We start from the raw sequence: 27,864 nt of genomic DNA, 5'->3' as shown, positions 1-27,864 counted from the left end.
ATTTCCTACCCTGCCTTGGTTAACTGGGACGTCACACATTCATCTGTGTTGATGAAATCTATCTTAATGTATTGTCGAAGGCTTTCACGGCGGGAATCACTGGGGTGCTGTGTGGTTTCCGGGCTGTATGGCTGTGTTCTAGCAGGAGAGAATGCTGCTAGAACACGGCCATACAGCCCGGAAACCACACAGTACCCCAAATCTATCTTAGTCTGAACTTTCATGCAAAAAAACAAAAACAAAAACAGAAGGGAAATCATAACCCAACCTGTATAATAAGCCAAGAACTGGAAAAGGTTGAAAAAAGCAGAAAGAAAAATTAGAATTAATAATGCAGACAACATTTTTTCAACAACAGAGCGTTGTTCAGTGCTTAAAGAAATAGGGTTAAAGACAATGTTAAATGCTTAAAATTAATATAATTCAGTGGAAATTTGGACCAAACAATTGCATCTCCAACAATACCAAAACAACAGATTGATTGCACATAACTTGTTACGTGGGTTACCTTGAGAGATCTTCGGAGGTCAAAGTACATTTTCACACAAACAGCATTTATCACACAGTACAAAATAGCATTTTTATTTACTATTAGATTTACCCACCACCTTTCCCTCAAAGCTCAGGGCAGTTTCCATCATTCTATAAAACCACACATAAAACATTACAAATACTTAAAACCACATAAAACATAGGTGGGAAGGATAAACGCAGGCCATCGATCCTAGTTTTTTAAAATTTAAAAATTTTGAATTTTAAATCTAGCATTTTAAATTATTAATTGTTAGGATTTATATTTTAATGTTTATTGTTATGGGATGTTTAACGTATGTCGTAACCCTCCCAGAACCCTCCGGGGACGGGGCAAGATATAAATCCAGCAGAATAAAAATAATAAATAAATAACTTAAACAAATTACAATGATCTGAACTGTCTCCAGCACTTTCCGAAGCAGCTCCCTCCTTTGAACCTCCCAGCGGCCAACTTGTTGGCTGGCTATTTTCTCCCACCGTTAGAAAGCTAAGGGGAATCCGTCAGTGGCTGCCAAAGCAGAGGCAGGGTGAGTTACACACAGACACACACACACACACACGCTGGAACCGCTGCAGGCGCGTGAACAAGAGTCCCGCAAGACAAGCCGAGCAGCTTCCCCGGCTTCTGCAGCTGCGGGCGACTCCGTCAGGCACGTAGATGGACAGCCTGCCTAGCATGGCGCATAAAGCCACAGGCTGACATGTCGTTTGGATAGCTCAACACACCTCCTTTCGGTCGCTTTGAAGACACCGACACCCCTGGGTCAACTCTGGCAGGGGTGACGATGCCTCCGAACCGCTACGCCTGCACCTTCCTGCTTTCCGTGTCTTTCCTGGAGCTGATCTTCTGGGTGCCAGGTGAGAAAACCCTTTCGCCTTCTCTTCAGTGGCAGAGAGCGGGTGAGCAGCAGGAGCGCGTGTCGGGATTCAGGGGTGTTCTGGCCCGTCCGCTCGCTCCCTAGGCAAGTTCCCGGCAGTCTGCTGGAGCCCAGGGGCAAGCTGAGCCAAGTGACCCTTGGCTGTACTGTAGAGTCTGCGTGGCTCAGCCACGGGCCAAGTGGCAACAGGTGCAGCTTCACCGCAGCGGACCATGTGGCATTTCCCTGCACTGCAGGAGCCCCTTGGCTCCGCTTGCGCCAGGTCGTCCGTCCGTGCTGATCCACCGTGATAGCAGGTTTGGCAGGGCAACGGTTGTCCAAAGACCTCTGCTTGTCGGCGGGGCTCTTCCAAGCTCCTGTTTTGCAAGACTTTGGTCCGACCAAGTCCCAAGTCGTTGGTTCTGTCTGTTCAGGGGTGGGGTGGAGGTGCGGCAGTACGGCATCTGCTTGGCAAAAAGAAAACGCCAGGTTTGGTCCCCAGCAGCGTTTCCAGTTAAAAGGGTCAGGCAGAGTAGATGAACCCTTGGAGAACTGCTTCCGGTCTGAGTAGACCAGACCTGGGCATTATACGGCCCACGGGCCACATCCAGCCTGCCGGATGACCCTGACTGGCCCCCCTGCCGTGCTGGGGAGCGAGGTGTCTTTGAAAGCCCCGCAGAAGCTGGTTGCCTTGGCTGCCGGCTTCTGTGGGGCTTTCAAAAGCGCCTCCCCCCCCTGCCTTTTGCGGGGCTTTCAAAAGCGCCTCGCCCCCCTGCCTTTTGGCCCGGTCCTCCACAATATTTTCTGTTTCTATGCCCCATGGAAAAAATAATTGCCCACCCCTGGAGGCCACCAATGCAATATTCACCTTGCATTGTCGAAGGCTTTCAGGGCCGGAATCACTAGAGGAAGTTAGCGGGTTAGGCCGTCCAGAATTTAGCCTAGGTTTTTTTTTCCGATGCTGCTTCGCATCTGTGTCTGGTATCTTCTGAAGATGCCAGCCACAGATGCAGGCGAAACGTCAGGAGGAAAGGCTACTGGAACACGGCCATACAACCCGGAAAACCCACAACACTCTAATGTTCACCTCGCAGGGCCAGAGGAGGGTGGGTGGGGGAATCTGATTCAGTAGACGGTTGCTTCCCGTGTGTTCCCGTGTGTGTCTGGTCTCCCCCTAAGAACATCACTTAGAAGAAGAAGAGAAGAAGATGAGTTTGGATTTCTATCCCCCCTTTCTCTCCTGCAGGAGACTCAAAGGGGCTGACAATCTCCTTGCCCTTCCCCCCTCACAACAAACACCCTGTGAGGTAGGTGGGGCTGAGAGAGCTCCGAGAAGCTGTGACTAGCCCAAGGTCACCCGGCTGGCGTGTGTTGGAGTGTACAGGCTAATCTGAATTCCCCAGATAAGCCTCCACAGCTCAGGCGGCAGAGCTGGGAATCAAACCCGGTTCCTCCAGATTAGATACACGAGCTCTTAACCTCCTACGCCACTGCTGCTCTTAGGACCCTTCCTTCCCTTCTCCCGGCATCTCCCTTTGCGGCTCGTAACCTTCTTTCCGAAAGGGGAAAGAGAGCATCGAGAGCGTCTTAACACGCACCACAGAAACGTGGCCTCCAGGCCGGCATTTTGGAACAGCGAGGAATGGCCATCAGCTAAATTGCAATTCAATCGGCCTTTCAGAGTAGCCGTCCTTTGGAAATGCACCTGGTTAGTAATTGGAAATGGTGTGTCTTGATCTGTAAGCGAACCTTGCAAGATGTCAATAGAAACGCCTGCCAGCGAAACGGGACACCCGTCATTAAACTTTCAAGCAGAGGAAAGGATGGATGTTGCCGCTCCCTCTGCCAGGTAGGAGCTTAGAGGGAGGAGGAAGAGGCTGAGGCGGAATGGAAACAGTCGGAAGGATCCAGCTTTTGGTCAGCTGGACCTGGGTTCCGATTCCGCCTCCGTGCCTGGCTCTCAAAAGCTTATCCCCTGACATTTTAATTGGCCTCTTAAGGCACAACTGGGCTTGAATCTAGCTCACCTCTGCCGCAGACTCTCTACGGCCAAGTTGTGCCCTCGGGTTTGGCTTCACGCCTGCACAACAACCTTGCAGTGTTGCTACGGTCACAAAAATGCTGCTCGTTAATTGGGAGTGATTGATGAGCAGGAAATCGTGGCTGGTTTCAATGCAAAAGTGGGCCTGTCGGCTTCCTGCATCTTAAGACATCGTCTGGGTCCAGCTTTCCCACACGCAAGAGGCCACATCTGACTAACTTTGGGCGAGGCTGATTCACTCCTGCCTGCTCTTTGAGGGTGCTTAGCTGGGCAAACCTCAGGTTCTCACCAGTTCCCGAGAGTGGGTTACTAATTATCTGTGTGTGCCGAGAGGGGGTTGCTAACTGGGTCTGCTTTTCCATTAGAAATCCCATTAGGTCCCAAAATCATCAAGTCCTGTTGTTTCCTATGTGGCTGGTTAGCGAAGGTAGAAAACGGGATAATTCTCCCTGTTGGGCTGTTTTAAAAACATGTTTTAGAAATATGGTCAAGTTCCTGGTTTAAGGAAAGTCTCCTTCTTTTGATTTCTAGAAACAAAATTAAGTATTTGAAACTATTAAGTATTTGACAGGCAGTCAATTAGAGGAGAAGTAGTTGTTTCTGTTGGCAGCAGACGATAGGACTGGCTATAATGAGTCTAAATTATGGACAGAAAGATACCAGCTGGAAATTAGGAACTTTTTTTTTACAGTAAGAGTTTTTTACAGGAACAGAGAAATTATTAATGCCCCGCCCCCGGAATGCCCGGCCACGCCCCCATCGTGTTCCCTTCCTTCAGGCCCCATTGGCTTACACCACTGTTTGAACTCCCACTCACCAAGGGGAATCCTTGTTACATAAAATAAGGTTTGATCCCACCACTGCAGTGTGGGGATCTCCACGGGCTACCTGCTCTCTCTCGCGTTCACTGAAATTGTCCTGACCTTGCCGTTCTCTCTCCTGTCCTTGCCAGACTGCTCGGGAGCTCAGGGCAAGTTTGCCTACAAGCTGCTCAAAGATTTGTTTGCCAACTATTCCAGCGCTCTGCGGCCAGTGGAAGACACGGACCGAGCTCTCAACGTCACTCTCCAGGTCACGCTATCCCAGATCATTGACATGGTGAGGATCCACCGGGGGGGGGGGGCGCGGGCGGGGGGAGGGGGAGGGGGAAGCGGGCAGGCTGAGACAATTCCAGGGGTCACGCCAGCAGTTGCCGGCAGCCTTGACCCCTCCCTGCCTTGGGGTGGGGGTGGGGGGAATGTCCTTGCAGTAAAACGGAGAATTTTTGCAGTTAAGGAAAAACAAAAGGGGATTGAGCAGGAAAAGGGATGAGAAAGGTGAGCTCCTCGCAGAGGTCTAGCAACTTGAAACCAATGCCAGAAGGATAAATCCTCTTTGATCTGAGGTTGCAAATGCCTCAGCAGACCAGGTGCTCGGGAGCAGCAGCCGCAGAAGGCCATTGCTTTCACCTCCTGCCTGTGAGCTCCCAAAGGCACCTGGTGGGCCACTGCGAGTAGCAGAGTGCTGGACTAGATGGACTCTGGCCTGAACCAGCAGGCTCCTTCTTATGTTCTTATTTTCTTAAATCCCTCATTCCCGGAGGCAAAACAAGGACCTAAAAGGTCGCTTTACTGTAGTCCCAACCCCTGAAGTGCCCAAGACGATACCTTGTTCAGCATAAAGATGACAGGAGATTCAGGGGCACATCTGCCAGAGGGACGTGGGGTATCACATGTACCCGGGCGCACATCATCTAATCACATAAGAACATAAGAACGAGCCAGCTGGATCAGACCAGAGTCCATCTAGTCCAGCTCTCTGCTACTTGCAGTGGCCCACCAGGTGCCTTTGGGAGCTCACCTGCAGGAGGTGAACGCAATGGCCTTCTGCTGCTGCTGCTGCTCCTGAGCACCTGGTCTGCTAAGGCATTTGCAATCTCAGATCAAGGAGGATCAAGATTGGGAGCCAGAGATCGACTTCTCCTCCATAAATCTGTCCAAGCCCCTTTTTAAAGCTATCCAGGTGAGTGGCCATCACCACCTCCTGTGGCAGCAACTTCCAAACACCAATCACATGTGGCGTGAAGAAGTGTTTCCTTTTATTAGTCCTAATTCTCTCCCCCCTCCTCCCCCCAGCATTTTCAATGAATGCCCCCTGGTTCTAGTATTGTGAGCACTTGGCCTGGGCTGCGCTCGCCGGCTTCGAGCGATAGACTTGGGTGCCTTGCCAGCTTCAGGCAGTAGACCGGGGTGGTGGTGGTGGTGGTGTGTGTTCAGATTTTGCCCCAGGCTCCATTTTCCCTAGACACACCTCTGAGGAAATCTGTGAATCCATCGGATGCTGGACCATCTTTGTTCCTTTTGTCTCCTGGTGCCTGTCGAGTTCTCTCCCCAAGGCAGTAGGATCCAAGCAGAGCGTTCCAGAACAAAGACTGTCCAGGAAATGGCAGAAGGATTCCCAAATCTCCTCTCATCGTTATGCGGAAGAGGGTATAGTTTGCTGACAGCGTTGCCGTTTCTCCGTCCCCCTTGTGGGGCCAGGACCGCTCTCTGGTCCTACACAGCTGAATTAGTTTAAGACTAATTTAAAGTTAGAAATAAAAGCAAAAGACATCTGACATTAGAAACAAACAGACAGTTTTTACTTAGCAGAATTTAGAAAAGTTACAGAAGGTGACCTCTCCCGAGGGAGAGGCACGCCCTGGTGCTCTCGAGTGAGAGACACGCCCCCTTCCGGGTGGCTCTTGAGTGAGAGTCACACCCTCTACACGAAAGACCCCAGTCTTTATAGTTACAGGAATACAGACGTCACACAATCATCATCTTACGTTTCACGTATTATAATCCATACCTCTTTCACGTGCTACAAGCATGTACTTTCAAATCTCATTGGCTAGAATCTGTCTCCTGGTCACATGAAGACAACCTCTATTCCTACGTATTCACACTCCTTCTGTTACTCAAACACTGCATGCTGTTACCTTTACCCATATACAAAGGGCAGCCATAAAGCTAGCCTCTGTCTCCAAGAAAAAACTGTTTTGCTAAGTTTTCTCCCAGAGAGAGATATGTCCCCTTCAAGCAATGCAGGCTTGAATCTACATACATTCCTTTAGATCATAAAACGTTCCTTTCTCAGCATGAAATGATTCTAACAACAATTATAGTGAAATACTAATACATGTGAATCTCTCATTATCATTTCTGTGTTCATTTAACTATATAGAAAAACACTTTTTAATTTAACTAATCACATTCTATAGCTAGTTCTAACAAAACAAAGTAATAAAATTTATATGGCTTCTGTCATATAGTAACCTGTCGTTACAAGACCTTAAAGATGTTTATCTGTACCTGCCTGCATCTTCACTAGCAAGCTGGTAACATGCCTTTTGACCTACTGCAAAAATGCAGGCTTGCTGGTCACTTATACAGAAGCTCCCATTTTGATTCTTAGCAATCTTTGGTTCATTTGGATTTCCATGTTTCTTGATTAAATACAAATTTATACACATTCTGATCCACCCTGGCTTTCTGAATCCCACAGCAAAGCATAGCGCTTACTGCGTTTTTACAAACTGCGGGCAATTACACATTCCAGCCTCTTTGCCTGCAGGTTGCAGTTGGGGGAAGGAAGATGGGGCAAGCCGTAGACTTTGCAAATCAGTTTATGCAGCCCGTGTCTGGCTATTTCTGACTTTTGCCTGTTAGGTCATGAGAAGCCACTTGCCTGGGGCAAGTAAGGAAGAGCCCCACTTTGTCCAGGTGTAAATTTGGAGTAATCATGTCCCTACTTTGCAAGGTTGTTGTGAGGTTTCAAACAGAAAAGACTCCAAAGCCATTTGCAGAGTGCTGGAGAGCGCCAGAACGACATGGCTTGCGGAGGGAAAGGCCGGGGGGTGGGGGGAGGGTTGCCAGTGGGCCAGTTTTCCCCCCCAACAGGAGCTGCAGGCAGGCGGGGGCAGATGATTCCCAGCTTCCTGCCGGCAAGTTATGACAACATCCATATCTGTGTGGTTGCAACCCCCAAAGCTGTTGCTGTTAGAGTAATAAACAACCATCCCTCCGTGGCCGTCTGCGCTCCTCCGCGGCAGCCATTTTGTGCTTGCGCCCACAACTTGTATCAGAATCTTTCCTGCAGGTTCCCTCCTGCAGGTTCAAAAGATTGCGGGACCCTTTCCGAGGCTGCTGGGGCTGCCTCCAACGTGGTGTAGTGGTTAAGAGCAGGTGGATTCTAATCTGGAGAACCGGGTTTGATTCTCCACTCCTCCACCTGAGTGGCAGAGGCTTATCTGGTGAACCAGATGTGTTTCCACACTCCTACATTCCTGCTGGGTGACCTTGGGCCAGTCACAGTTCTCTCTGAACTCTCTTAGCCTCACCTGCCTCAAAAGGTGTCTGTTGTGGGGAGAGGAAGGGAAAGGAGCTTTTAGGCCACCTTGAGTCTCCTTACAGGGAAGAAAGGGGGGATATAAATCCAAACTCCTCCTCCTCCTCCTCCTCTTCTTCTTCTTCTTCTTTCTTCTTCTTCTTCTTCAACTTCTCCTTCTCCTCCTCCTCCTCCTCCTCCTCCTTCTCCTCCTCCTCCTCCTCCTCCTCCTCCTCCTCCTTCTCCTTCTCCTCCTCCTCCTCCTCCTTCTCCTTCTCCTCCTTCTCCTTCTCCTTCTCCTTCTCCTTCTCCTTCTCCTTCTCCTTCTCCTTCTCCTTCTCCTTCTCCTTCTCCTCCTCCTCCTCCTCCTCCTCCTCCTTGGCAAAGTGGGAACATCTTGGCAGCTGCTGAGCTCCACTTCAGAGCCAGCTGCAAAGAAGAACATGAAAGCCCTTCCTGGCTGCCCCTCTGACTCTCTTGCATTTTCCAGGATGAGAGGAACCAAATCTTGACAGCTTACCTGTGGATCCGGCAGGTCTGGGTAGACTGCTACCTCACCTGGGACAAGGAGGCTTATGACGGCATCGACACTATCCGAATACCGAGCAGCTACGTCTGGAGGCCGGACATTGTCCTCTACAATAAGTGGGTTTCCTCTTCCCAGAGTGTTTGTGTGTGTGTGTAATGTGCCATCAAGTTACAGCTGACTTATGGTGACCCCAACGAGGGCGTTGCCTTCCTCTGCAAAGTCTTTCTTGGCTATCTCCCATCCAAGTCCCAACCGTGCCCAGCTTCCAAGATCTGGTGAGATGGGGCTATACCTGTGATGGCGAACCTTTTCGAGACCGAGTGCCCAAATTGCAACCCAAAACCCACTTATTTATCGCAAAGTGTCAACACAGCAATTTAACCTGAATACTGAGGTTTTAGTTTAGAAAAAAACGGTTGGCTCCGAGGCATGCGTTACTCGGGAGTAAGCTTGGTGGTAGTTGGTGGCTTTGCTTTGAAGCAACCGTTCAACTCTTCCAATGGGTGAATCATGACCCTAGGACGGTTTACTCAGAAGCAAGCCCCATTGACAGCAACTGAGCTTACTCCCAGGTAAAGGATTGCGCTTTAGTTCTTCGCATGAAAATCAGTGGGGTTTAACAGCGCTTAACAGGGTTACCTGCACTGCTTCCCCAAAACTAGGTCTTAGGTTTAATGCTAATAATCAAGCCCAGCAGCCCAAGCCAGCCTAGATGTGTGACGGGGGGGTGGGGGGCACTCTGTTTGCACATGCCCACAGGGAGGGCTCTGAGTGCCACCTCTGGCACCCTTGCCATAGGTTCGCCATCACTGGTATACCTTCTCTCCCCCAGAGAGTGTAGATGGCTTTGTTGAAGGGACTGGCCAATGCATGGAGAAGGTCAGGCTCATAGGAGCTAAAAGAACCTCCAAAGTGAGAGGCAGTATATCTGAACACCAGAAAATGAAAATAAAGAGCAGGAGAGAGCTGTTGCCAATGTATTTCTCTCATTGTAGGGTTTTTGGCTCATTGTTTAAGGGTTGTTTCTAGAGCAGCTGGAGGGAACATATCTTGCTTATTATAAAATAGTTCACTGGCTGCCCTTGTGTTACAAAGTCTGATCCAAGATGCTGGTTACGATCTTTACAAGCCTTCACAGCCAAGGAGCCACCTCTGAAGGACTCTCTCCCCTCTTATTTTTTTTCCGGTGCCCCAGAAGGTCGATCCAGAACCAATCGGTTCAAATTCAACCAAAAGAGTCTTCAGCTAAGCATTAAGAAGACCTTCCTGACAGTTTGAGAGGTTCCTCACGTTCCTCAAACTGAGCCAGCGTGGCGTAGTGGTTAAGAGCAGGTGCACTCTAATCTGGAGGAACCGGGTTTGATTCCCCACTCTGCCACTTGAGCGGTGGAGGCTTATCTGGTGAACCAGATTAGCTTGTGCACTCCTCCAGCACATGTCAGCTGGGTGACCTTGGGCTAGTCACAGTTCTTCGGAGTTGGGGGGGGGGGTAGGGGGGGGGGGGGGTAGGGGGGGGGGGGGGTGGGGGGGAGGGGGGGTGGGTGGGTGGGGGGGTTTCGGGGGGGGAGGGTGGGGGGGAGGGGGGGTGGGGGGGGGGGGGGGTGGGGGGGGGGGGGGGTGGGGGGGGGGGGGGGTGGGGGGGGGGGGGGGTGGGGGGGGGGGGGGGTGGGGGGGGGGGGGGGTGGGGGGGGGGGGGGGTGGGGGGGGGGGGGGGTGGGGGGGGGGGGGGGTGGGGGGGGGGGGGGGTGGGGGGGGGGGGGGGTGGGGGGGGGGGGGGGTGGGGGGGGGGGGGGGTGGGGGGGGGGGGGGGTGGGGGGGGGGGGGGGTGGGGGGGGGGGGGGGTGGGGGGGGGGGGGGGTGGGGGGGGGGGGGGGTGGGGGGGGGGGGGGGTGGGGGGGGGGGGGGGTGGGGGGGGGGGGGGGTGGGGGGGGGGGGGGGTGGGGGGGGGGGGGGGTGGGGGGGGGGGGGGGTGGGGGGGGGGGGGGGTGGGGGGGGGGGGGGGTGGGGGGGGGGGGGGGTGGGGGGGGGGGGGGGTGGGGGGGGGGGGGGGTGGGGGGGGGGGGGGGTGGGGGGGGGGGGGGGTGGGGGGGGGGGGGGGTGGGGGGGGGGGGGGGTGGGGGGGGGGGGGGGTGGGGGGGGGGGGGGGTGGGGGGGGGGGGGGGTGGGGGGGGGGGGGGGTGGGGGGGGGGGGGGGTGGGGGGGGGGGGGGGTGGGGGGGGGGGGGGGTGGGGGGGGGGGGGGGTGGGGGGGGGGGGGGGTGGGGGGGGGGGGGGGTGGGGGGGGGGGGGGGTGGGGGGGGGGGGGGGTGGGGGGGGGGGGGGGTGGGGGGGGGGGGGGGTGGGGGGGGGGGGGGGTGGGGGGGGGGGGGGGTGGGGGGGGGGGGGGGTGGGGGGGGGGGGGGGTGGGGGGGGGGGGGGGTGGGGGGGGGGGGGGGTGGGGGGGGGGGGGGGTGGGGGGGGGGGGGGGTGGGGGGGGGGGGGGGTGGGGGGGGGGGGGGGTGGGGGGGGGGGGGGGTGGGGGGGGGGGGGGGTGGGGGGGGGGGGGGGTGGGGGGGGGGGGGGGTGGGGGGGGGGGGGGGTGGGGGGGGGGGGGGGTGGGGGGGGGGGGGGGTGGGGGGGGGGGGGGGTGGGGGGGGGGGGGGGTGGGGGGGGGGGGGGGTGGGGGGGGGGGGGGGTGGGGGGGGGGGGGGGTGGGGGGGGGGGGGGGTGGGGGGGGGGGGGGGTGGGGGGGGGGGGGGGTGGGGGGGGGGGGGGGTGGGGGGGGGGGGGGGTGGGGGGGGGGGGGGGTGGGGGGGGGGGGGGGTGGGGGGGGGGGGGGGTGGGGGGGGGGGGGGGTGGGGGGGGGGGGGGGTGGGGGGGGGGGGGGGTGGGGGGGGGGGGGGGTGGGGGGGGGGGGGGGTGGGGGGGGGGGGGGGTGGGGGGGGGGGGGGGTGGGGGGGGGGGGGGGTGGGGGGGGGGGGGGGTGGGGGGGGGGGGGGGTGGGGGGGGGGGGGGGTGGGGGGGGGGGGGGGTGGGGGGGGGGGGGGGTGGGGGGGGGGGGGGGTGGGGGGGGGGGGGGGTGGGGGGGGGGGGGGGTGGGGGGGGGGGGGGGTGGGGGGGGGGGGGGGTGGGGGGGGGGGGGGGTGGGGGGGGGGGGGGGTGGGGGGGGGGGGGGGTGGGGGGGGGGGGGGGTGGGGGGGGGGGGGGGTGGGGGGGGGGGGGGGTGGGGGGGGGGGGGGGTGGGGGGGGGGGGGGGTGGGGGGGGGGGGGGGTGGGGGGGGGGGGGGGTGGGGGGGGGGGGGGGTGGGGGGGGGGGGGGGTGGGGGGGGGGGGGGGTGGGGGGGGGGGGGGGTGGGGGGGGGGGGGGGTGGGGGGGGGGGGGGGTGGGGGGGGGGGGGGGTGGGGGGGGGGGGGGGTGGGGGGGGGGGGGGGTGGGGGGGGGGGGGGGTGGGGGGGGGGGGGGGTGGGGGGGGGGGGGGGTGGGGGGGGGGGGGGGTGGGGGGGGGGGGGGGTGGGGGGGGGGGGGGGTGGGGGGGGGGGGGGGTGGGGGGGGGGGGGGGTGGGGGGGGGGGGGGGTGGGGGGGGGGGGGGGTGGGGGGGGGGGGGGGTGGGGGGGGGGGGGGGTGGGGGGGGGGGGGGGTGGGGGGGGGGGGGGGTGGGGGGGGGGGGGGGTGGGGGGGGGGGGGGGTGGGGGGGGGGGGGGGTGGGGGGGGGGGGGGGTGGGGGGGGGGGGGGGTGGGGGGGGGGGGGGGTGGGGGGGGGGGGGGGTGGGGGGGGGGGGGGGTGGGGGGGGGGGGGGGTGGGGGGGGGGGGGGGTGGGGGGGGGGGGGGGTGGGGGGGGGGGGGGGTGGGGGGGGGGGGGGGTGGGGGGGGGGGGGGGTGGGGGGGGGGGGGGGTGGGGGGGGGGGGGGGTGGGGGGGGGGGGGGGTGGGGGGGGGGGGGGGTGGGGGGGGGGGGGGGTGGGGGGGGGGGGGGGTGGGGGGGGGGGGGGGTGGGGGGGGGGGGGGGTGGGGGGGGGGGGGGGTGGGGGGGGGGGGGGGTGGGGGGGGGGGGGGGTGGGGGGGGGGGGGGGTGGGGGGGGGGGGGGGTGGGGGGGGGGGGGGGTGGGGGGGGGGGGGGGTGGGGGGGGGGGGGGGTGGGGGGGGGGGGGGGTGGGGGGGGGGGGGGGTGGGGGGGGGGGGGGGTGGGGGGGGGGGGGGGTGGGGGGGGGGGGGGGTGGGGGGGGGGGGGGGTGGGGGGGGGGGGGGGTGGGGGGGGGGGGGGGTGGGGGGGGGGGGGGGTGGGGGGGGGGGGGGGTGGGGGGGGGGGGGGGTGGGGGGGGGGGGGGGTGGGGGGGGGGGGGGGTGGGGGGGGGGGGGGGTGGGGGGGGGGGGGGGTGGGGGGGGGGGGGGGTGGGGGGGGGGGGGGGTGGGGGGGGGGGGGGGTGGGGGGGGGGGGGGGTGGGGGGGGGGGGGGGTGGGGGGGGGGGGGGGTGGGGGGGGGGGGGGGTGGGGGGGGGGGGGGGTGGGGGGGGGGGGGGGTGGGGGGGGGGGGGGGTGGGGGGGGGGGGGGGTGGGGGGGGGGGGGGGTGGGGGGGGGGGGGGGTGGGGGGGGGGGGGGGTGGGGGGGGGGGGGGGTGGGGGGGGGGGGGGGTGGGGGGGGGGGGGGGTGGGGGGGGGGGGGGGTGGGGGGGGGGGGGGGTGGGGGGGGGGGGGGGTGGGGGGGGGGGGGGGTGGGGGGGGGGGGGGGTGGGGGGGGGGGGGGGTGGGGGGGGGGGGGGGTGGGGGGGGGGGGGGGTGGGGGGGGGGGGGGGTGGGGGGGGGGGGGGGTGGGGGGGGGGGGGGGTGGGGGGGGGGGGGGGTGGGGGGGGGGGGGGGTGGGGGGGGGGGGGGGTGGGGGGGGGGGGGGGTGGGGGGGGGGGGGGGTGGGGGGGGGGGGGGGTGGGGGGGGGGGGGGGTGGGGGGGGGGGGGGGTGGGGGGGGGGGGGGGTGGGGGGGGGGGGGGGTGGGGGGGGGGGGGGGTGGGGGGGGGGGGGGGTGGGGGGGGGGGGGGGTGGGGGGGGGGGGGGGTGGGGGGGGGGGGGGGTGGGGGGGGGGGGGGGTGGGGGGGGGGGGGGGTGGGGGGGGGGGGGGGTGGGGGGGGGGGGGGGTGGGGGGGGGGGGGGGTGGGGGGGGGGGGGGGTGGGGGGGGGGGGGGGTGGGGGGGGGGGGGGGTGGGGGGGGGGGGGGGTGGGGGGGGGGGGGGGTGGGGGGGGGGGGGGGTGGGGGGGGGGGGGGGTGGGGGGGGGGGGGGGTGGGGGGGGGGGGGGGTGGGGGGGGGGGGGGGTGGGGGGGGGGGGGGGTGGGGGGGGGGGGGGGTGGGGGGGGGGGGGGGTGGGGGGGGGGGGGGGTGGGGGGGGGGGGGGGTGGGGGGGGGGGGGGGTGGGGGGGGGGGGGGGTGGGGGGGGGGGGGGGTGGGGGGGGGGGGGGGTGGGGGGGGGGGGGGGTGGGGGGGGGGGGGGGTGGGGGGGGGGGGGGGTGGGGGGGGGGGGGGGTGGGGGGGGGGGGGGGTGGGGGGGGGGGGGGGTGGGGGGGGGGGGGGGTGGGGGGGGGGGGGGGTGGGGGGGGGGGGGGGTGGGGGGGGGGGGGGGTGGGGGGGGGGGGGGGTGGGGGGGGGGGGGGGTGGGGGGGGGGGGGGGTGGGGGGGGGGGGGGGTGGGGGGGGGGGGGGGTGGGGGGGGGGGGGGGTGGGGGGGGGGGGGGGTGGGGGGGGGGGGGGGTGGGGGGGGGGGGGGGTGGGGGGGGGGGGGGGTGGGGGGGGGGGGGGGTGGGGGGGGGGGGGGGTGGGGGGGGGGGGGGGTGGGGGGGGGGGGGGGTGGGGGGGGGGGGGGGTGGGGGGGGGGGGGGGTGGGGGGGGGGGGGGGTGGGGGGGGGGGGGGGTGGGGGGGGGGGGGGGTGGGGGGGGGGGGGGGTGGGGGGGGGGGGGGGTGGGGGGGGGGGGGGGTGGGGGGGGGGGGGGGTGGGGGGGGGGGGGGGTGGGGGGGGGGGGGGGTGGGGGGGGGGGGGGGTGGGGGGGGGGGGGGGTGGGGGGGGGGGGGGGTGGGGGGGGGGGGGGGTGGGGGGGGGGGGGGGTGGGGGGGGGGGGGGGTGGGGGGGGGGGGGGGTGGGGGGGGGGGGGGGTGGGGGGGGGGGGGGGTGGGGGGGGGGGGGGGTGGGGGGGGGGGGGGGTGGGGGGGGGGGGGGGTGGGGGGGGGGGGGGGTGGGGGGGGGGGGGGGTGGGGGGGGGGGGGGGTGGGGGGGGGGGGGGGTGGGGGGGGGGGGGGGTGGGGGGGGGGGGGGGTGGGGGGGGGGGGGGGTGGGGGGGGGGGGGGGTGGGGGGGGGGGGGGGTGGGGGGGGGGGGGGGTGGGGGGGGGGGGGGGTGGGGGGGGGGGGGGGTGGGGGGGGGGGGGGGTGGGGGGGGGGGGGGGTGGGGGGGGGGGGGGGTGGGGGGGGGGGGGGGTGGGGGGGGGGGGGGGTGGGGGGGGGGGGGGGTGGGGGGGGGGGGGGGTGGGGGGGGGGGGGGGTGGGGGGGGGGGGGGGTGGGGGGGGGGGGGGGTGGGGGGGGGGGGGGGTGGGGGGGGGGGGGGGTGGGGGGGGGGGGGGGTGGGGGGGGGGGGGGGTGGGGGGGGGGGGGGGTGGGGGGGGGGGGGGGTGGGGGGGGGGGGGGGTGGGGGGGGGGGGGGGTGGGGGGGGGGGGGGGTGGGGGGGGGGGGGGGTGGGGGGGGGGGGGGGTGGGGGGGGGGGGGGGTGGGGGGGGGGGGGGGTGGGGGGGGGGGGGGGTGGGGGGGGGGGGGGGTGGGGGGGGGGGGGGGTGGGGGGGGGGGGGGGTGGGGGGGGGGGGGGGTGGGGGGGGGGGGGGGTGGGGGGGGGGGGGGGTGGGGGGGGGGGGGGGTGGGGGGGGGGGGGGGTGGGGGGGGGGGGGGGTGGGGGGGGGGGGGGGTGGGGGGGGGGGGGGGTGGGGGGGGGGGGGGGTGGGGGGGGGGGGGGGTGGGGGGGGGGGGGGGTGGGGGGGGGGGGGGGTGGGGGGGGGGGGGGGTGGGGGGGGGGGGGGGTGGGGGGGGGGGGGGGTGGGGGGGGGGGGGGGTGGGGGGGGGGGGGGGTGGGGGGGGGGGGGGGTGGGGGGGGGGGGGGGTGGGGGGGGGGGGGGGTGGGGGGGGGGGGGGGTGGGGGGGGGGGGGGGTGGGGGGGGGGGGGGGTGGGGGGGGGGGGGGGTGGGGGGGGGGGGGGGTGGGGGGGGGGGGGGGTGGGGGGGGGGGGGGGTGGGGGGGGGGGGGGGTGGGGGGGGGGGGGGGTGGGGGGGGGGGGGGGTGGGGGGGGGGGGGGGTGGGGGGGGGGGGGGGTGGGGGGGGGGGGGGGTGGGGGGGGGGGGGGGTGGGGGGGGGGGGGGGTGGGGGGGGGGGGGGGTGGGGGGGGGGGGGGGTGGGGGGGGGGGGGGGTGGGGGGGGGGGGGGGTGGGGGGGGGGGGGGGTGGGGGGGGGGGGGGGTGGGGGGGGGGGGGGGTGGGGGGGGGGGGGGGTGGGGGGGGGGGGGGGTGGGGGGGGGGGGGGGTGGGGGGGGGGGGGGGTGGGGGGGGGGGGGGGTGGGGGGGGGGGGGGGTGGGGGGGGGGGGGGGTGGGGGGGGGGGGGGGTGGGGGGGGGGGGGGGTGGGGGGGGGGGGGGGTGGGGGGGGGGGGGGGTGGGGGGGGGGGGGGGTGGGGGGGGGGGGGGGTGGGGGGGGGGGGGGGTGGGGGGGGGGGGGGGTGGGGGGGGGGGGGGGTGGGGGGGGGGGGGGGTGGGGGGGGGGGGGGGTGGGGGGGGGGGGGGGTGGGGGGGGGGGGGGGTGGGGGGGGGGGGGGGTGGGGGGGGGGGGGGGTGGGGGGGGGGGGGGGTGGGGGGGGGGGGGGGTGGGGGGGGGGGGGGGTGGGGGGGGGGGGGGGTGGGGGGGGGGGGGGGTGGGGGGGGGGGGGGGTGGGGGGGGGGGGGGGTGGGGGGGGGGGGGGGTGGGGGGGGGGGGGGGTGGGGGGGGGGGGGGGTGGGGGGGGGGGGGGGTGGGGGGGGGGGGGGGTGGGGGGGGGGGGGGGTGGGGGGGGGGGGGGGTGGGGGGGGGGGGGGGTGGGGGGGGGGGGGGGTGGGGGGGGGGGGGGGTGGGGGGGGGGGGGGGTGGGGGGGGGGGGGGGTGGGGGGGGGGGGGGGTGGGGGGGGGGGGGGGTGGGGGGGGGGGGGGGTGGGGGGGGGGGGGGGTGGGGGGGGGGGGGGGTGGGGGGGGGGGGGGGTGGGGGGGGGGGGGGGTGGGGGGGGGGGGGGGTGGGGGGGGGGGGGGGTGGGGGGGGGGGGGGGTGGGGGGGGGGGGGGGTGGGGGGGGGGGGGGGTGGGGGGGGGGGGGGGTGGGGGGGGGGGGGGGTGGGGGGGGGGGGGGGTGGGGGGGGGGGGGGGTGGGGGGGGGGGGGGGTGGGGGGGGGGGGGGGTGGGGGGGGGGGGGGGTGGGGGGGGGGGGGGGTGGGGGGGGGGGGGGGTGGGGGGGGGGGGGGGTGGGGGGGGGGGGGGGTGGGGGGGGGGGGGGGTGGGGGGGGGGGGGGGTGGGGGGGGGGGGGGGTGGGGGGGGGGGGGGGTGGGGGGGGGGGGGGGTGGGGGGGGGGGGGGGTGGGGGGGGGGGGGGGTGGGGGGGGGGGGGGGTGGGGGGGGGGGGGGGTGGGGGGGGGGGGGGGTGGGGGGGGGGGGGGGTGGGGGGGGGGGGGGGTGGGGGGGGGGGGGGGTGGGGGGGGGGGGGGGTGGGGGGGGGGGGGGGTGGGGGGGGGGGGGGGTGGGGGGGGGGGGGGGTGGGGGGGGGGGGGGGTGGGGGGGGGGGGGGGTGGGGGGGGGGGGGGGTGGGGGGGGGGGGGGGTGGGGGGGGGGGGGGGTGGGGGGGGGGGGGGGTGGGGGGGGGGGGGGGTGGGGGGGGGGGGGGGTGGGGGGGGGGGGGGGTGGGGGGGGGGGGGGGTGGGGGGGGGGGGGGGTGGGGGGGGGGGGGGGTGGGGGGGGGGGGGGGTGGGGGGGGGGGGGGGTGGGGGGGGGGGGGGGTGGGGGGGGGGGGGGGTGGGGGGGGGGGGGGGTGGGGGGGGGGGGGGGTGGGGGGGGGGGGGGGTGGGGGGGGGGGGGGGTGGGGGGGGGGGGGGGTGGGGGGGGGGGGGGGTGGGGGGGGGGGGGGGTGGGGGGGGGGGGGGGTGGGGGGGGGGGGGGGTGGGGGGGGGGGGGGGTGGGGGGGGGGGGGGGTGGGGGGGGGGGGGGGTGGGGGGGGGGGGGGGTGGGGGGGGGGGGGGGTGGGGGGGGGGGGGGGTGGGGGGGGGGGGGGGTGGGGGGGGGGGGGGGTGGGGGGGGGGGGGGGTGGGGGGGGGGGGGGGTGGGGGGGGGGGGGGGTGGGGGGGGGGGGGGGTGGGGGGGGGGGGGGGTGGGGGGGGGGGGGGGTGGGGGGGGGGGGGGGTGGGGGGGGGGGGGGGTGGGGGGGGGGGGGGGTGGGGGGGGGGGGGGGTGGGGGGGGGGGGGGGTGGGGGGGGGGGGGGGTGGGGGGGGGGGGGGGTGGGGGGGGGGGGGGGTGGGGGGGGGGGGGGGTGGGGGGGGGGGGGGGTGGGGGGGGGGGGGGGTGGGGGGGGGGGGGGGTGGGGGGGGGGGGGGGTGGGGGGGGGGGGGGGTGGGGGGGGGGGGGGGTGGGGGGGGGGGGGGGTGGGGGGGGGGGGGGGTGGGGGGGGGGGGGGGTGGGGGGGGGGGGGGGTGGGGGGGGGGGGGGGTGGGGGGGGGGGGGGGTGGGGGGGGGGGGGGGTGGGGGGGGGGGGGGGTGGGGGGGGGGGGGGGTGGGGGGGGGGGGGGGTGGGGGGGGGGGGGGGTGGGGGGGGGGGGGGGTGGGGGGGGGGGGGGGTGGGGGGGGGGGGGGGTGGGGGGGGGGGGGGGTGGGGGGGGGGGGGGGTGGGGGGGGGGGGGGGTGGGGGGGGGGGGGGGTGGGGGGGGGGGGGGGTGGGGGGGGGGGGGGGTGGGGGGGGGGGGGGGTGGGGGGGGGGGGGGGTGGGGGGGGGGGGGGGTGGGGGGGGGGGGGGGTGGGGGGGGGGGGGGGTGGGGGGGGGGGGGGGTGGGGGGGGGGGGGGGTGGGGGGGGGGGGGGGTGGGGGGGGGGGGGGGTGGGGGGGGGGGGGGGTGGGGGGGGGGGGGGGTGGGGGGGGGGGGGGGTGGGGGGGGGGGGGGGTGGGGGGGGGGGGGGGTGGGGGGGGGGGGGGGTGGGGGGGGGGGGGGGTGGGGGGGGGGGGGGGTGGGGGGGGGGGGGGGTGGGGGGGGGGGGGGGTGGGGGGGGGGGGGGGTGGGGGGGGGGGGGGGTGGGGGGGGGGGGGGGTGGGGGGGGGGGGGGGTGGGGGGGGGGGGGGGTGGGGGGGGGGGGGGGTGGGGGGGGGGGGGGGTGGGGGGGGGGGGGGGTGGGGGGGGGGGGGGGTGGGGGGGGGGGGGGGTGGGGGGGGGGGGGGGTGGGGGGGGGGGGGGGTGGGGGGGGGGGGGGGTGGGGGGGGGGGGGGGTGGGGGGGGGGGGGGGTGGGGGGGGGGGGGGGTGGGGGGGGGGGGGGGTGGGGGGGGGGGGGGGTGGGGGGGGGGGGGGGTGGGGGGGGGGGGGGGTGGGGGGGGGGGGGGGTGGGGGGGGGGGGGGGTGGGGGGGGGGGGGGGTGGGGGGGGGGGGGGGTGGGGGGGGGGGGGGGTGGGGGGGGGGGGGGGTGGGGGGGGGGGGGGGTGGGGGGGGGGGGGGGTGGGGGGGGGGGGGGGTGGGGGGGGGGGGGGGTGGGGGGGGGGGGGGGTGGGGGGGGGGGGGGGTGGGGGGGGGGGGGGGTGGGGGGGGGGGGGGGTGGGGGGGGGGGGGGGTGGGGGGGGGGGGGGGTGGGGGGGGGGGGGGGTGGGGGGGGGGGGGGGTGGGGGGGGGGGGGGGTGGGGGGGGGGGGGGGTGGGGGGGGGGGGGGGTGGGGGGGGGGGGGGGTGGGGGGGGGGGGGGGTGGGGGGGGGGGGGGGTGGGGGGGGGGGGGGGTGGGGGGGGGGGGGGGTGGGGGGGGGGGGGGGTGGGGGGGGGGGGGGGTGGGGGGGGGGGGGGGTGGGGGGGGGGGGGGGTGGGGGGGGGGGGGGGTGGGGGGGGGGGGGGGTGGGGGGGGGGGGGGGTGGGGGGGGGGGGGGGTGGGGGGGGGGGGGGGTGGGGGGGGGGGGGGGTGGGGGGGGGGGGGGGTGGGGGGGGGGGGGGGTGGGGGGGGGGGGGGGTGGGGGGGGGGGGGGGTGGGGGGGGGGGGGGGTGGGGGGGGGGGGGGGTGGGGGGGGGGGGGGGTGGGGGGGGGGGGGGGTGGGGGGGGGGGGGGGTGGGGGGGGGGGGGGGTGGGGGGGGGGGGGGGTGGGGGGGGGGGGGGGTGGGGGGGGGGGGGGGTGGGGGGGGGGGGGGGTGGGGGGGGGGGGGGGTGGGGGGGGGGGGGGGTGGGGGGGGGGGGGGGTGGGGGGGGGGGGGGGTGGGGGGGGGGGGGGGTGGGGGGGGGGGGGGGTGGGGGGGGGGGGGGGTGGGGGGGGGGGGGGGTGGGGGGGGGGGGGGGTGGGGGGGGGGGGGGGTGGGGGGGGGGGGGGGTGGGGGGGGGGGGGGGTGGGGGGGGGGGGGGGTGGGGGGGGGGGGGGGTGGGGGGGGGGGGGGGTGGGGGGGGGGGGGGGTGGGGGGGGGGGGGGGTGGGGGGGGGGGGGGGTGGGGGGGGGGGGGGGTGGGGGGGGGGGGGGGTGGGGGGGGGGGGGGGTGGGGGGGGGGGGGGGTGGGGGGGGGGGGGGGTGGGGGGGGGGGGGGGTGGGGGGGGGGGGGGGTGGGGGGGGGGGGGGGTGGGGGGGGGGGGGGGTGGGGGGGGGGGGGGGTGGGGGGGGGGGGGGGTGGGGGGGGGGGGGGGTGGGGGGGGGGGGGGGTGGGGGGGGGGGGGGGTGGGGGGGGGGGGGGGTGGGGGGGGGGGGGGGTGGGGGGGGGGGGGGGTGGGGGGGGGGGGGGGTGGGGGGGGGGGGGGGTGGGGGGGGGGGGGGGTGGGGGGGGGGGGGGGTGGGGGGGGGGGGGGGTGGGGGGGGGGGGGGGTGGGGGGGGGGGGGGGTGGGGGGGGGGGGGGGTGGGGGGGGGGGGGGGTGGGGGGGGGGGGGGGTGGGGGGGGGGGGGGGTGGGGGGGGGGGGGGGTGGGGGGGGGGGGGGGTGGGGGGGGGGGGGGGTGGGGGGGGGGGGGGGTGGGGGGGGGGGGGGGTGGGGGGGGGGGGGGGTGGGGGGGGGGGGGGGTGGGGGGGGGGGGGGGTGGGGGGGGGGGGGGGTGGGGGGGGGGGGGGGTGGGGGGGGGGGGGGGTGGGGGGGGGGGGGGGTGGGGGGGGGGGGGGGTGGGGGGGGGGGGGGGTGGGGGGGGGGGGGGGTGGGGGGGGGGGGGGGTGGGGGGGGGGGGGGGTGGGGGGGGGGGGGGGTGGGGGGGGGGGGGGGTGGGGGGGGGGGGGGGTGGGGGGGGGGGGGGGTGGGGGGGGGGGGGGGTGGGGGGGGGGGGGGGTGGGGGGGGGGGGGGGTGGGGGGGGGGGGGGGTGGGGGGGGGGGGGGGTGGGGGGGGGGGGGGGTGGGGGGGGGGGGGGGTGGGGGGGGGGGGGGGTGGGGGGGGGGGGGGGTGGGGGGGGGGGGGGGTGGGGGGGGGGGGGGGTGGGGGGGGGGGGGGGTGGGGGGGGGGGGGGGTGGGGGGGGGGGGGGGTGGGGGGGGGGGGGGGTGGGGGGGGGGGGGGGTGGGGGGGGGGGGGGGTGGGGGGGGGGGGGGGTGGGGGGGGGGGGGGGTGGGGGGGGGGGGGGGTGGGGGGGGGGGGGGGTGGGGGGGGGGGGGGGTGGGGGGGGGGGGGGGTGGGGGGGGGGGGGGGTGGGGGGGGGGGGGGGTGGGGGGGGGGGGGGGTGGGGGGGGGGGGGGGTGGGGGGGGGGGGGGGTGGGGGGGGGGGGGGGTGGGGGGGGGGGGGGGTGGGGGGGGGGGGGGGTGGGGGGGGGGGGGGGTGGGGGGGGGGGGGGGTGGGGGGGGGGGGGGGTGGGGGGGGGGGGGGGTGGGGGGGGGGGGGGGTGGGGGGGGGGGGGGGTGGGGGGGGGGGGGGGTGGGGGGGGGGGGGGGTGGGGGGGGGGGGGGGTGGGGGGGGGGGGGGGTGGGGGGGGGGGGGGGTGGGGGGGGGGGGGGGTGGGGGGGGGGGGGGGTGGGGGGGGGGGGGGGTGGGGGGGGGGGGGGGTGGGGGGGGGGGGGGGTGGGGGGGGGGGGGGGTGGGGGGGGGGGGGGGTGGGGGGGGGGGGGGGTGGGGGGGGGGGGGGGTGGGGGGGGGGGGGGGTGGGGGGGGGGGGGGGTGGGGGGGGGGGGGGGTGGGGGGGGGGGGGGGTGGGGGGGGGGGGGGGTGGGGGGGGGGGGGGGTGGGGGGGGGGGGGGGTGGGGGGGGGGGGGGGTGGGGGGGGGGGGGGGTGGGGGGGGGGGGGGGTGGGGGGGGGGGGGGGTGGGGGGGGGGGGGGGTGGGGGGGGGGGGGGGTGGGGGGGGGGGGGGGTGGGGGGGGGGGGGGGTGGGGGGGGGGGGGGGTGGGGGGGGGGGGGGGTGGGGGGGGGGGGGGGTGGGGGGGGGGGGGGGTGGGGGGGGGGGGGGGTGGGGGGGGGGGGGGGTGGGGGGGGGGGGGGGTGGGGGGGGGGGGGGGTGGGGGGGGGGGGGGGTGGGGGGGGGGGGGGGTGGGGGGGGGGGGGGGTGGGGGGGGGGGGGGGTGGGGGGGGGGGGGGGTGGGGGGGGGGGGGGGTGGGGGGGGGGGGGGGTGGGGGGGGGGGGGGGTGGGGGGGGGGGGGGGTGGGGGGGGGGGGGGGTGGGGGGGGGGGGGGGTGGGGGGGGGGGGGGGTGGGGGGGGGGGGGGGTGGGGGGGGGGGGGGGTGGGGGGGGGGGGGGGTGGGGGGGGGGGGGGGTGGGGGGGGGGGGGGGTGGGGGGGGGGGGGGGTGGGGGGGGGGGGGGGTGGGGGGGGGGGGGGGTGGGGGGGGGGGGGGGTGGGGGGGGGGGGGGGTGGGGGGGGGGGGGGGTGGGGGGGGGGGGGGGTGGGGGGGGGGGGGGGTGGGGGGGGGGGGGGGTGGGGGGGGGGGGGGGTGGGGGGGGGGGGGGGTGGGGGGGGGGGGGGGTGGGGGGGGGGGGGGGTGGGGGGGGGGGGGGGTGGGGGGGGGGGGGGGTGGGGGGGGGGGGGGGTGGGGGGGGGGGGGGGTGGGGGGGGGGGGGGGTGGGGGGGGGGGGGGGTGGGGGGGGGGGGGGGTGGGGGGGGGGGGGGGTGGGGGGGGGGGGGGGTGGGGGGGGGGGGGGGTGGGGGGGGGGGGGGGTGGGGGGGGGGGGGGGTGGGGGGGGGGGGGGGTGGGGGGGGGGGGGGGTGGGGGGGGGGGGGGGTGGGGGGGGGGGGGGGTGGGGGGGGGGGGGGGTGGGGGGGGGGGGGGGTGGGGGGGGGGGGGGGTGGGGGGGGGGGGGGGTGGGGGGGGGGGGGGGTGGGGGGGGGGGGGGGTGGGGGGGGGGGGGGGTGGGGGGGGGGGGGGGTGGGGGGGGGGGGGGGTGGGGGGGGGGGGGGGTGGGGGGGGGGGGGGGTGGGGGGGGGGGGGGGTGGGGGGGGGGGGGGGTGGGGGGGGGGGGGGGTGGGGGGGGGGGGGGGTGGGGGGGGGGGGGGGTGGGGGGGGGGGGGGGTGGGGGGGGGGGGGGGTGGGGGGGGGGGGGGGTGGGGGGGGGGGGGGGTGGGGGGGGGGGGGGGTGGGGGGGGGGGGGGGTGGGGGGGGGGGGGGGTGGGGGGGGGGGGGGGTGGGGGGGGGGGGGGGTGGGGGGGGGGGGGGGTGGGGGGGGGGGGGGGTGGGGGGGGGGGGGGGTGGGGGGGGGGGGGGGTGGGGGGGGGGGGGGGTGGGGGGGGGGGGGGGTGGGGGGGGGGGGGGGTGGGGGGGGGGGGGGGTGGGGGGGGGGGGGGGTGGGGGGGGGGGGGGGTGGGGGGGGGGGGGGGTGGGGGGGGGGGGGGGTGGGGGGGGGGGGGGGTGGGGGGGGGGGGGGGTGGGGGGGGGGGGGGGTGGGGGGGGGGGGGGGTGGGGGGGGGGGGGGGTGGGGGGGGGGGGGGGTGGGGGGGGGGGGGGGTGGGGGGGGGGGGGGGTGGGGGGGGGGGGGGGTGGGGGGGGGGGGGGGTGGGGGGGGGGGGGGGTGGGGGGGGGGGGGGGTGGGGGGGGGGGGGGGTGGGGGGGGGGGGGGGTGGGGGGGGGGGGGGGTGGGGGGGGGGGGGGGTGGGGGGGGGGGGGGGTGGGGGGGGGGGGGGGTGGGGGGGGGGGGGGGTGGGGGGGGGGGGGGGTGGGGGGGGGGGGGGGTGGGGGGGGGGGGGGGTGGGGGGGGGGGGGGGTGGGGGGGGGGGGGGGTGGGGGGGGGGGGGGGTGGGGGGGGGGGGGGGTGGGGGGGGGGGGGGGTGGGGGGGGGGGGGGGTGGGGGGGGGGGGGGGTGGGGGGGGGGGGGGGTGGGGGGGGGGGGGGGTGGGGGGGGGGGGGGGTGGGGGGGGGGGGGGGTGGGGGGGGGGGGGGGTGGGGGGGGGGGGGGGTGGGGGGGGGGGGGGGTGGGGGGGGGGGGGGGTGGGGGGGGGGGGGGGTGGGGGGGGGGGGGGGTGGGGGGGGGGGGGGGTGGGGGGGGGGGGGGGTGGGGGGGGGGGGGGGTGGGGGGGGGGGGGGGTGGGGGGGGGGGGGGGTGGGGGGGGGGGGGGGTGGGGGGGGGGGGGGGTGGGGGGGGGGGGGGGTGGGGGGGGGGGGGGGTGGGGGGGGGGGGGGGTGGGGGGGGGGGGGGGTGGGGGGGGGGGGGGGTGGGGGGGGGGGGGGGTGGGGGGGGGGGGGGGTGGGGGGGGGGGGGGGTGGGGGGGGGGGGGGGTGGGGGGGGGGGGGGGTGGGGGGGGGGGGGGGTGGGGGGGGGGGGGGGTGGGGGGGGGGGGGGGTGGGGGGGGGGGGGGGTGGGGGGGGGGGGGGGTGGGGGGGGGGGGGGGTGGGGGGGGGGGGGGGTGGGGGGGGGGGGGGGTGGGGGGGGGGGGGGGTGGGGGGGGGGGGGGGTGGGGGGGGGGGGGGGTGGGGGGGGGGGGGGGTGGGGGGGGGGGGGGGTGGGGGGGGGGGGGGGTGGGGGGGGGGGGGGGTGGGGGGGGGGGGGGGTGGGGGGGGGGGGGGGTGGGGGGGGGGGGGGGTGGGGGGGGGGGGGGGTGGGGGGGGGGGGGGGTGGGGGGGGGGGGGGGTGGGGGGGGGGGGGGGTGGGGGGGGGGGGGGGTGGGGGGGGGGGGGGGTGGGGGGGGGGGGGGGTGGGGGGGGGGGGGGGTGGGGGGGGGGGGGGGTGGGGGGGGGGGGGGGTGGGGGGGGGGGGGGGTGGGGGGGGGGGGGGGTGGGGGGGGGGGGGGGTGGGGGGGGGGGGGGGTGGGGGGGGGGGGGGGTGGGGGGGGGGGGGGGTGGGGGGGGGGGGGGGTGGGGGGGGGGGGGGGTGGGGGGGGGGGGGGGTGGGGGGGGGGGGGGGTGGGGGGGGGGGGGGGTGGGGGGGGGGGGGGGTGGGGGGGGGGGGGGGTGGGGGGGGGGGGGGGTGGGGGGGGGGGGGGGTGGGGGGGGGGGGGGGTGGGGGGGGGGGGGGGTGGGGGGGGGGGGGGGTGGGGGGGGGGGGGGGTGGGGGGGGGGGGGGGTGGGGGGGGGGGGGGGTGGGGGGGGGGGGGGGTGGGGGGGGGGGGGGGTGGGGGGGGGGGGGGGTGGGGGGGGGGGGGGGTGGGGGGGGGGGGGGGTGGGGGGGGGGGGGGGTGGGGGGGGGGGGGGGTGGGGGGGGGGGGGGGTGGGGGGGGGGGGGGGTGGGGGGGGGGGGGGGTGGGGGGGGGGGGGGGTGGGGGGGGGGGGGGGTGGGGGGGGGGGGGGGTGGGGGGGGGGGGGGGTGGGGGGGGGGGGGGGTGGGGGGGGGGGGGGGTGGGGGGGGGGGGGGGTGGGGGGGGGGGGGGGTGGGGGGGGGGGGGGGTGGGGGGGGGGGGGGGTGGGGGGGGGGGGGGGTGGGGGGGGGGGGGGGTGGGGGGGGGGGGGGGTGGGGGGGGGGGGGGGTGGGGGGGGGGGGGGGTGGGGGGGGGGGGGGGTGGGGGGGGGGGGGGGTGGGGGGGGGGGGGGGTGGGGGGGGGGGGGGGTGGGGGGGGGGGGGGGTGGGGGGGGGGGGGGGTGGGGGGGGGGGGGGGTGGGGGGGGGGGGGGGTGGGGGGGGGGGGGGGTGGGGGGGGGGGGGGGTGGGGGGGGGGGGGGGTGGGGGGGGGGGGGGGTGGGGGGGGGGGGGGGTGGGGGGGGGGGGGGGTGGGGGGGGGGGGGGGTGGGGGGGGGGGGGGGTGGGGGGGGGGGGGGGTGGGGGGGGGGGGGGGTGGGGGGGGGGGGGGGTGGGGGGGGGGGGGGGTGGGGGGGGGGGGGGGTGGGGGGGGGGGGGGGTGGGGGGGGGGGGGGGTGGGGGGGGGGGGGGGTGGGGGGGGGGGGGGGTGGGGGGGGGGGGGGGTGGGGGGGGGGGGGGGTGGGGGGGGGGGGGGGTGGGGGGGGGGGGGGGTGGGGGGGGGGGGGGGTGGGGGGGGGGGGGGGTGGGGGGGGGGGGGGGTGGGGGGGGGGGGGGGTGGGGGGGGGGGGGGGTGGGGGGGGGGGGGGGTGGGGGGGGGGGGGGGTGGGGGGGGGGGGGGGTGGGGGGGGGGGGGGGTGGGGGGGGGGGGGGGTGGGGGGGGGGGGGGGTGGGGGGGGGGGGGGGTGGGGGGGGGGGGGGGTGGGGGGGGGGGGGGGTGGGGGGGGGGGGGGGTGGGGGGGGGGGGGGGTGGGGGGGGGGGGGGGTGGGGGGGGGGGGGGGTGGGGGGGGGGGGGGGTGGGGGGGGGGGGGGGTGGGGGGGGGGGGGGGTGGGGGGGGGGGGGGGTGGGGGGGGGGGGGGGTGGGGGGGGGGGGGGGTGGGGGGGGGGGGGGGTGGGGGGGGGGGGGGGTGGGGGGGGGGGGGGGTGGGGGGGGGGGGGGGTGGGGGGGGGGGGGGGTGGGGGGGGGGGGGGGTGGGGGGGGGGGGGGGTGGGGGGGGGGGGGGGTGGGGGGGGGGGGGGGTGGGGGGGGGGGGGGGTGGGGGGGGGGGGGGGTGGGGGGGGGGGGGGGTGGGGGGGGGGGGGGGTGGGGGGGGGGGGGGGTGGGGGGGGGGGGGGGTGGGGGGGGGGGGGGGTGGGGGGGGGGGGGGGTGGGGGGGGGGGGGGGTGGGGGGGGGGGGGGGTGGGGGGGGGGGGGGGTGGGGGGGGGGGGGGGTGGGGGGGGGGGGGGGTGGGGGGGGGGGGGGGTGGGGGGGGGGGGGGGTGGGGGGGGGGGGGGGTGGGGGGGGGGGGGGGTGGGGGGGGGGGGGGGTGGGGGGGGGGGGGGGTGGGGGGGGGGGGGGGTGGGGGGGGGGGGGGGTGGGGGGGGGGGGGGGTGGGGGGGGGGGGGGGTGGGGGGGGGGGGGGGTGGGGGGGGGGGGGGGTGGGGGGGGGGGGGGGTGGGGGGGGGGGGGGGTGGGGGGGGGGGGGGGTGGGGGGGGGGGGGGGTGGGGGGGGGGGGGGGTGGGGGGGGGGGGGGGTGGGGGGGGGGGGGGGTGGGGGGGGGGGGGGGTGGGGGGGGGGGGGGGTGGGGGGGGGGGGGGGTGGGGGGGGGGGGGGGTGGGGGGGGGGGGGGGTGGGGGGGGGGGGGGGTGGGGGGGGGGGGGGGTGGGGGGGGGGGGGGGTGGGGGGGGGGGGGGGTGGGGGGGGGGGGGGGTGGGGGGGGGGGGGGGTGGGGGGGGGGGGGGGTGGGGGGGGGGGGGGGTGGGGGGGGGGGGGGGTGGGGGGGGGGGGGGGTGGGGGGGGGGGGGGGTGGGGGGGGGGGGGGGTGGGGGGGGGGGGGGGTGGGGGGGGGGGGGGGTGGGGGGGGGGGGGGGTGGGGGGGGGGGGGGGTGGGGGGGGGGGGGGGTGGGGGGGGGGGGGGGTGGGGGGGGGGGGGGGTGGGGGGGGGGGGGGGTGGGGGGGGGGGGGGGTGGGGGGGGGGGGGGGTGGGGGGGGGGGGGGGTGGGGGGGGGGGGGGGTGGGGGGGGGGGGGGGTGGGGGGGGGGGGGGGTGGGGGGGGGGGGGGGTGGGGGGGGGGGGGGGTGGGGGGGGGGGGGGGTGGGGGGGGGGGGGGGTGGGGGGGGGGGGGGGTGGGGGGGGGGGGGGGTGGGGGGGGGGGGGGGTGGGGGGGGGGGGGGGTGGGGGGGGGGGGGGGTGGGGGGGGGGGGGGGTGGGGGGGGGGGGGGGTGGGGGGGGGGGGGGGTGGGGGGGGGGGGGGGTGGGGGGGGGGGGGGGTGGGGGGGGGGGGGGGTGGGGGGGGGGGGGGGTGGGGGGGGGGGGGGGTGGGGGGGGGGGGGGGTGGGGGGGGGGGGGGGTGGGGGGGGGGGGGGGTGGGGGGGGGGGGGGGTGGGGGGGGGGGGGGGTGGGGGGGGGGGGGGGTGGGGGGGGGGGGGGGTGGGGGGGGGGGGGGGTGGGGGGGGGGGGGGGTGGGGGGGGGGGGGGGTGGGGGGGGGGGGGGGTGGGGGGGGGGGGGGGTGGGGGGGGGGGGGGGTGGGGGGGGGGGGGGGTGGGGGGGGGGGGGGGTG

The 27,864-nt window shown here is 78.3% G+C and overlaps 2 protein-coding genes across 2 annotated transcripts in view; one reads left to right on the top strand and one right to left on the bottom strand.

The window, feature by feature from the left end:
* Window positions 1–1,319: 1,319 nt before the first annotated feature.
* Window positions 1,320–8,464, top strand: CHRNA10 (cholinergic receptor nicotinic alpha 10 subunit). Its single transcript, XM_048493976.1, has 3 exons — window positions 1,320–1,392; window positions 4,385–4,530; window positions 8,270–8,464. Exons 1-3 carry the CDS (start codon window positions 1,320–1,322, stop codon window positions 8,462–8,464), a joined length of 414 nt encoding a protein of 137 aa, XP_048349933.1.
* A 650-nt stretch (window positions 8,465–9,114) lies between these two features.
* LOC125431215 (short transient receptor potential channel 2-like) overlaps window positions 9,115–27,864 on the bottom strand; it is a 39,169-nt gene continuing 20,419 nt past the window's right edge. The window contains exon 7 of the mRNA XM_048493975.1: window positions 9,115–9,236. Coding sequence (XP_048349932.1) covers window positions 9,115–9,236 — 122 coding nt within the window. The remainder of the gene's footprint in view (window positions 9,237–27,864) is intronic.

Source organism: Sphaerodactylus townsendi, linkage group LG04 (assembly GCF_021028975.2).
Source record: "Sphaerodactylus townsendi isolate TG3544 linkage group LG04, MPM_Stown_v2.3, whole genome shotgun sequence".
Taxonomy (NCBI): Eukaryota; Metazoa; Chordata; class Lepidosauria; order Squamata; family Sphaerodactylidae; genus Sphaerodactylus; species Sphaerodactylus townsendi.
The sequence above is the reverse complement of the archived record's forward strand: the minus strand, read 5'-3'. Positions and strand labels throughout refer to the sequence as shown.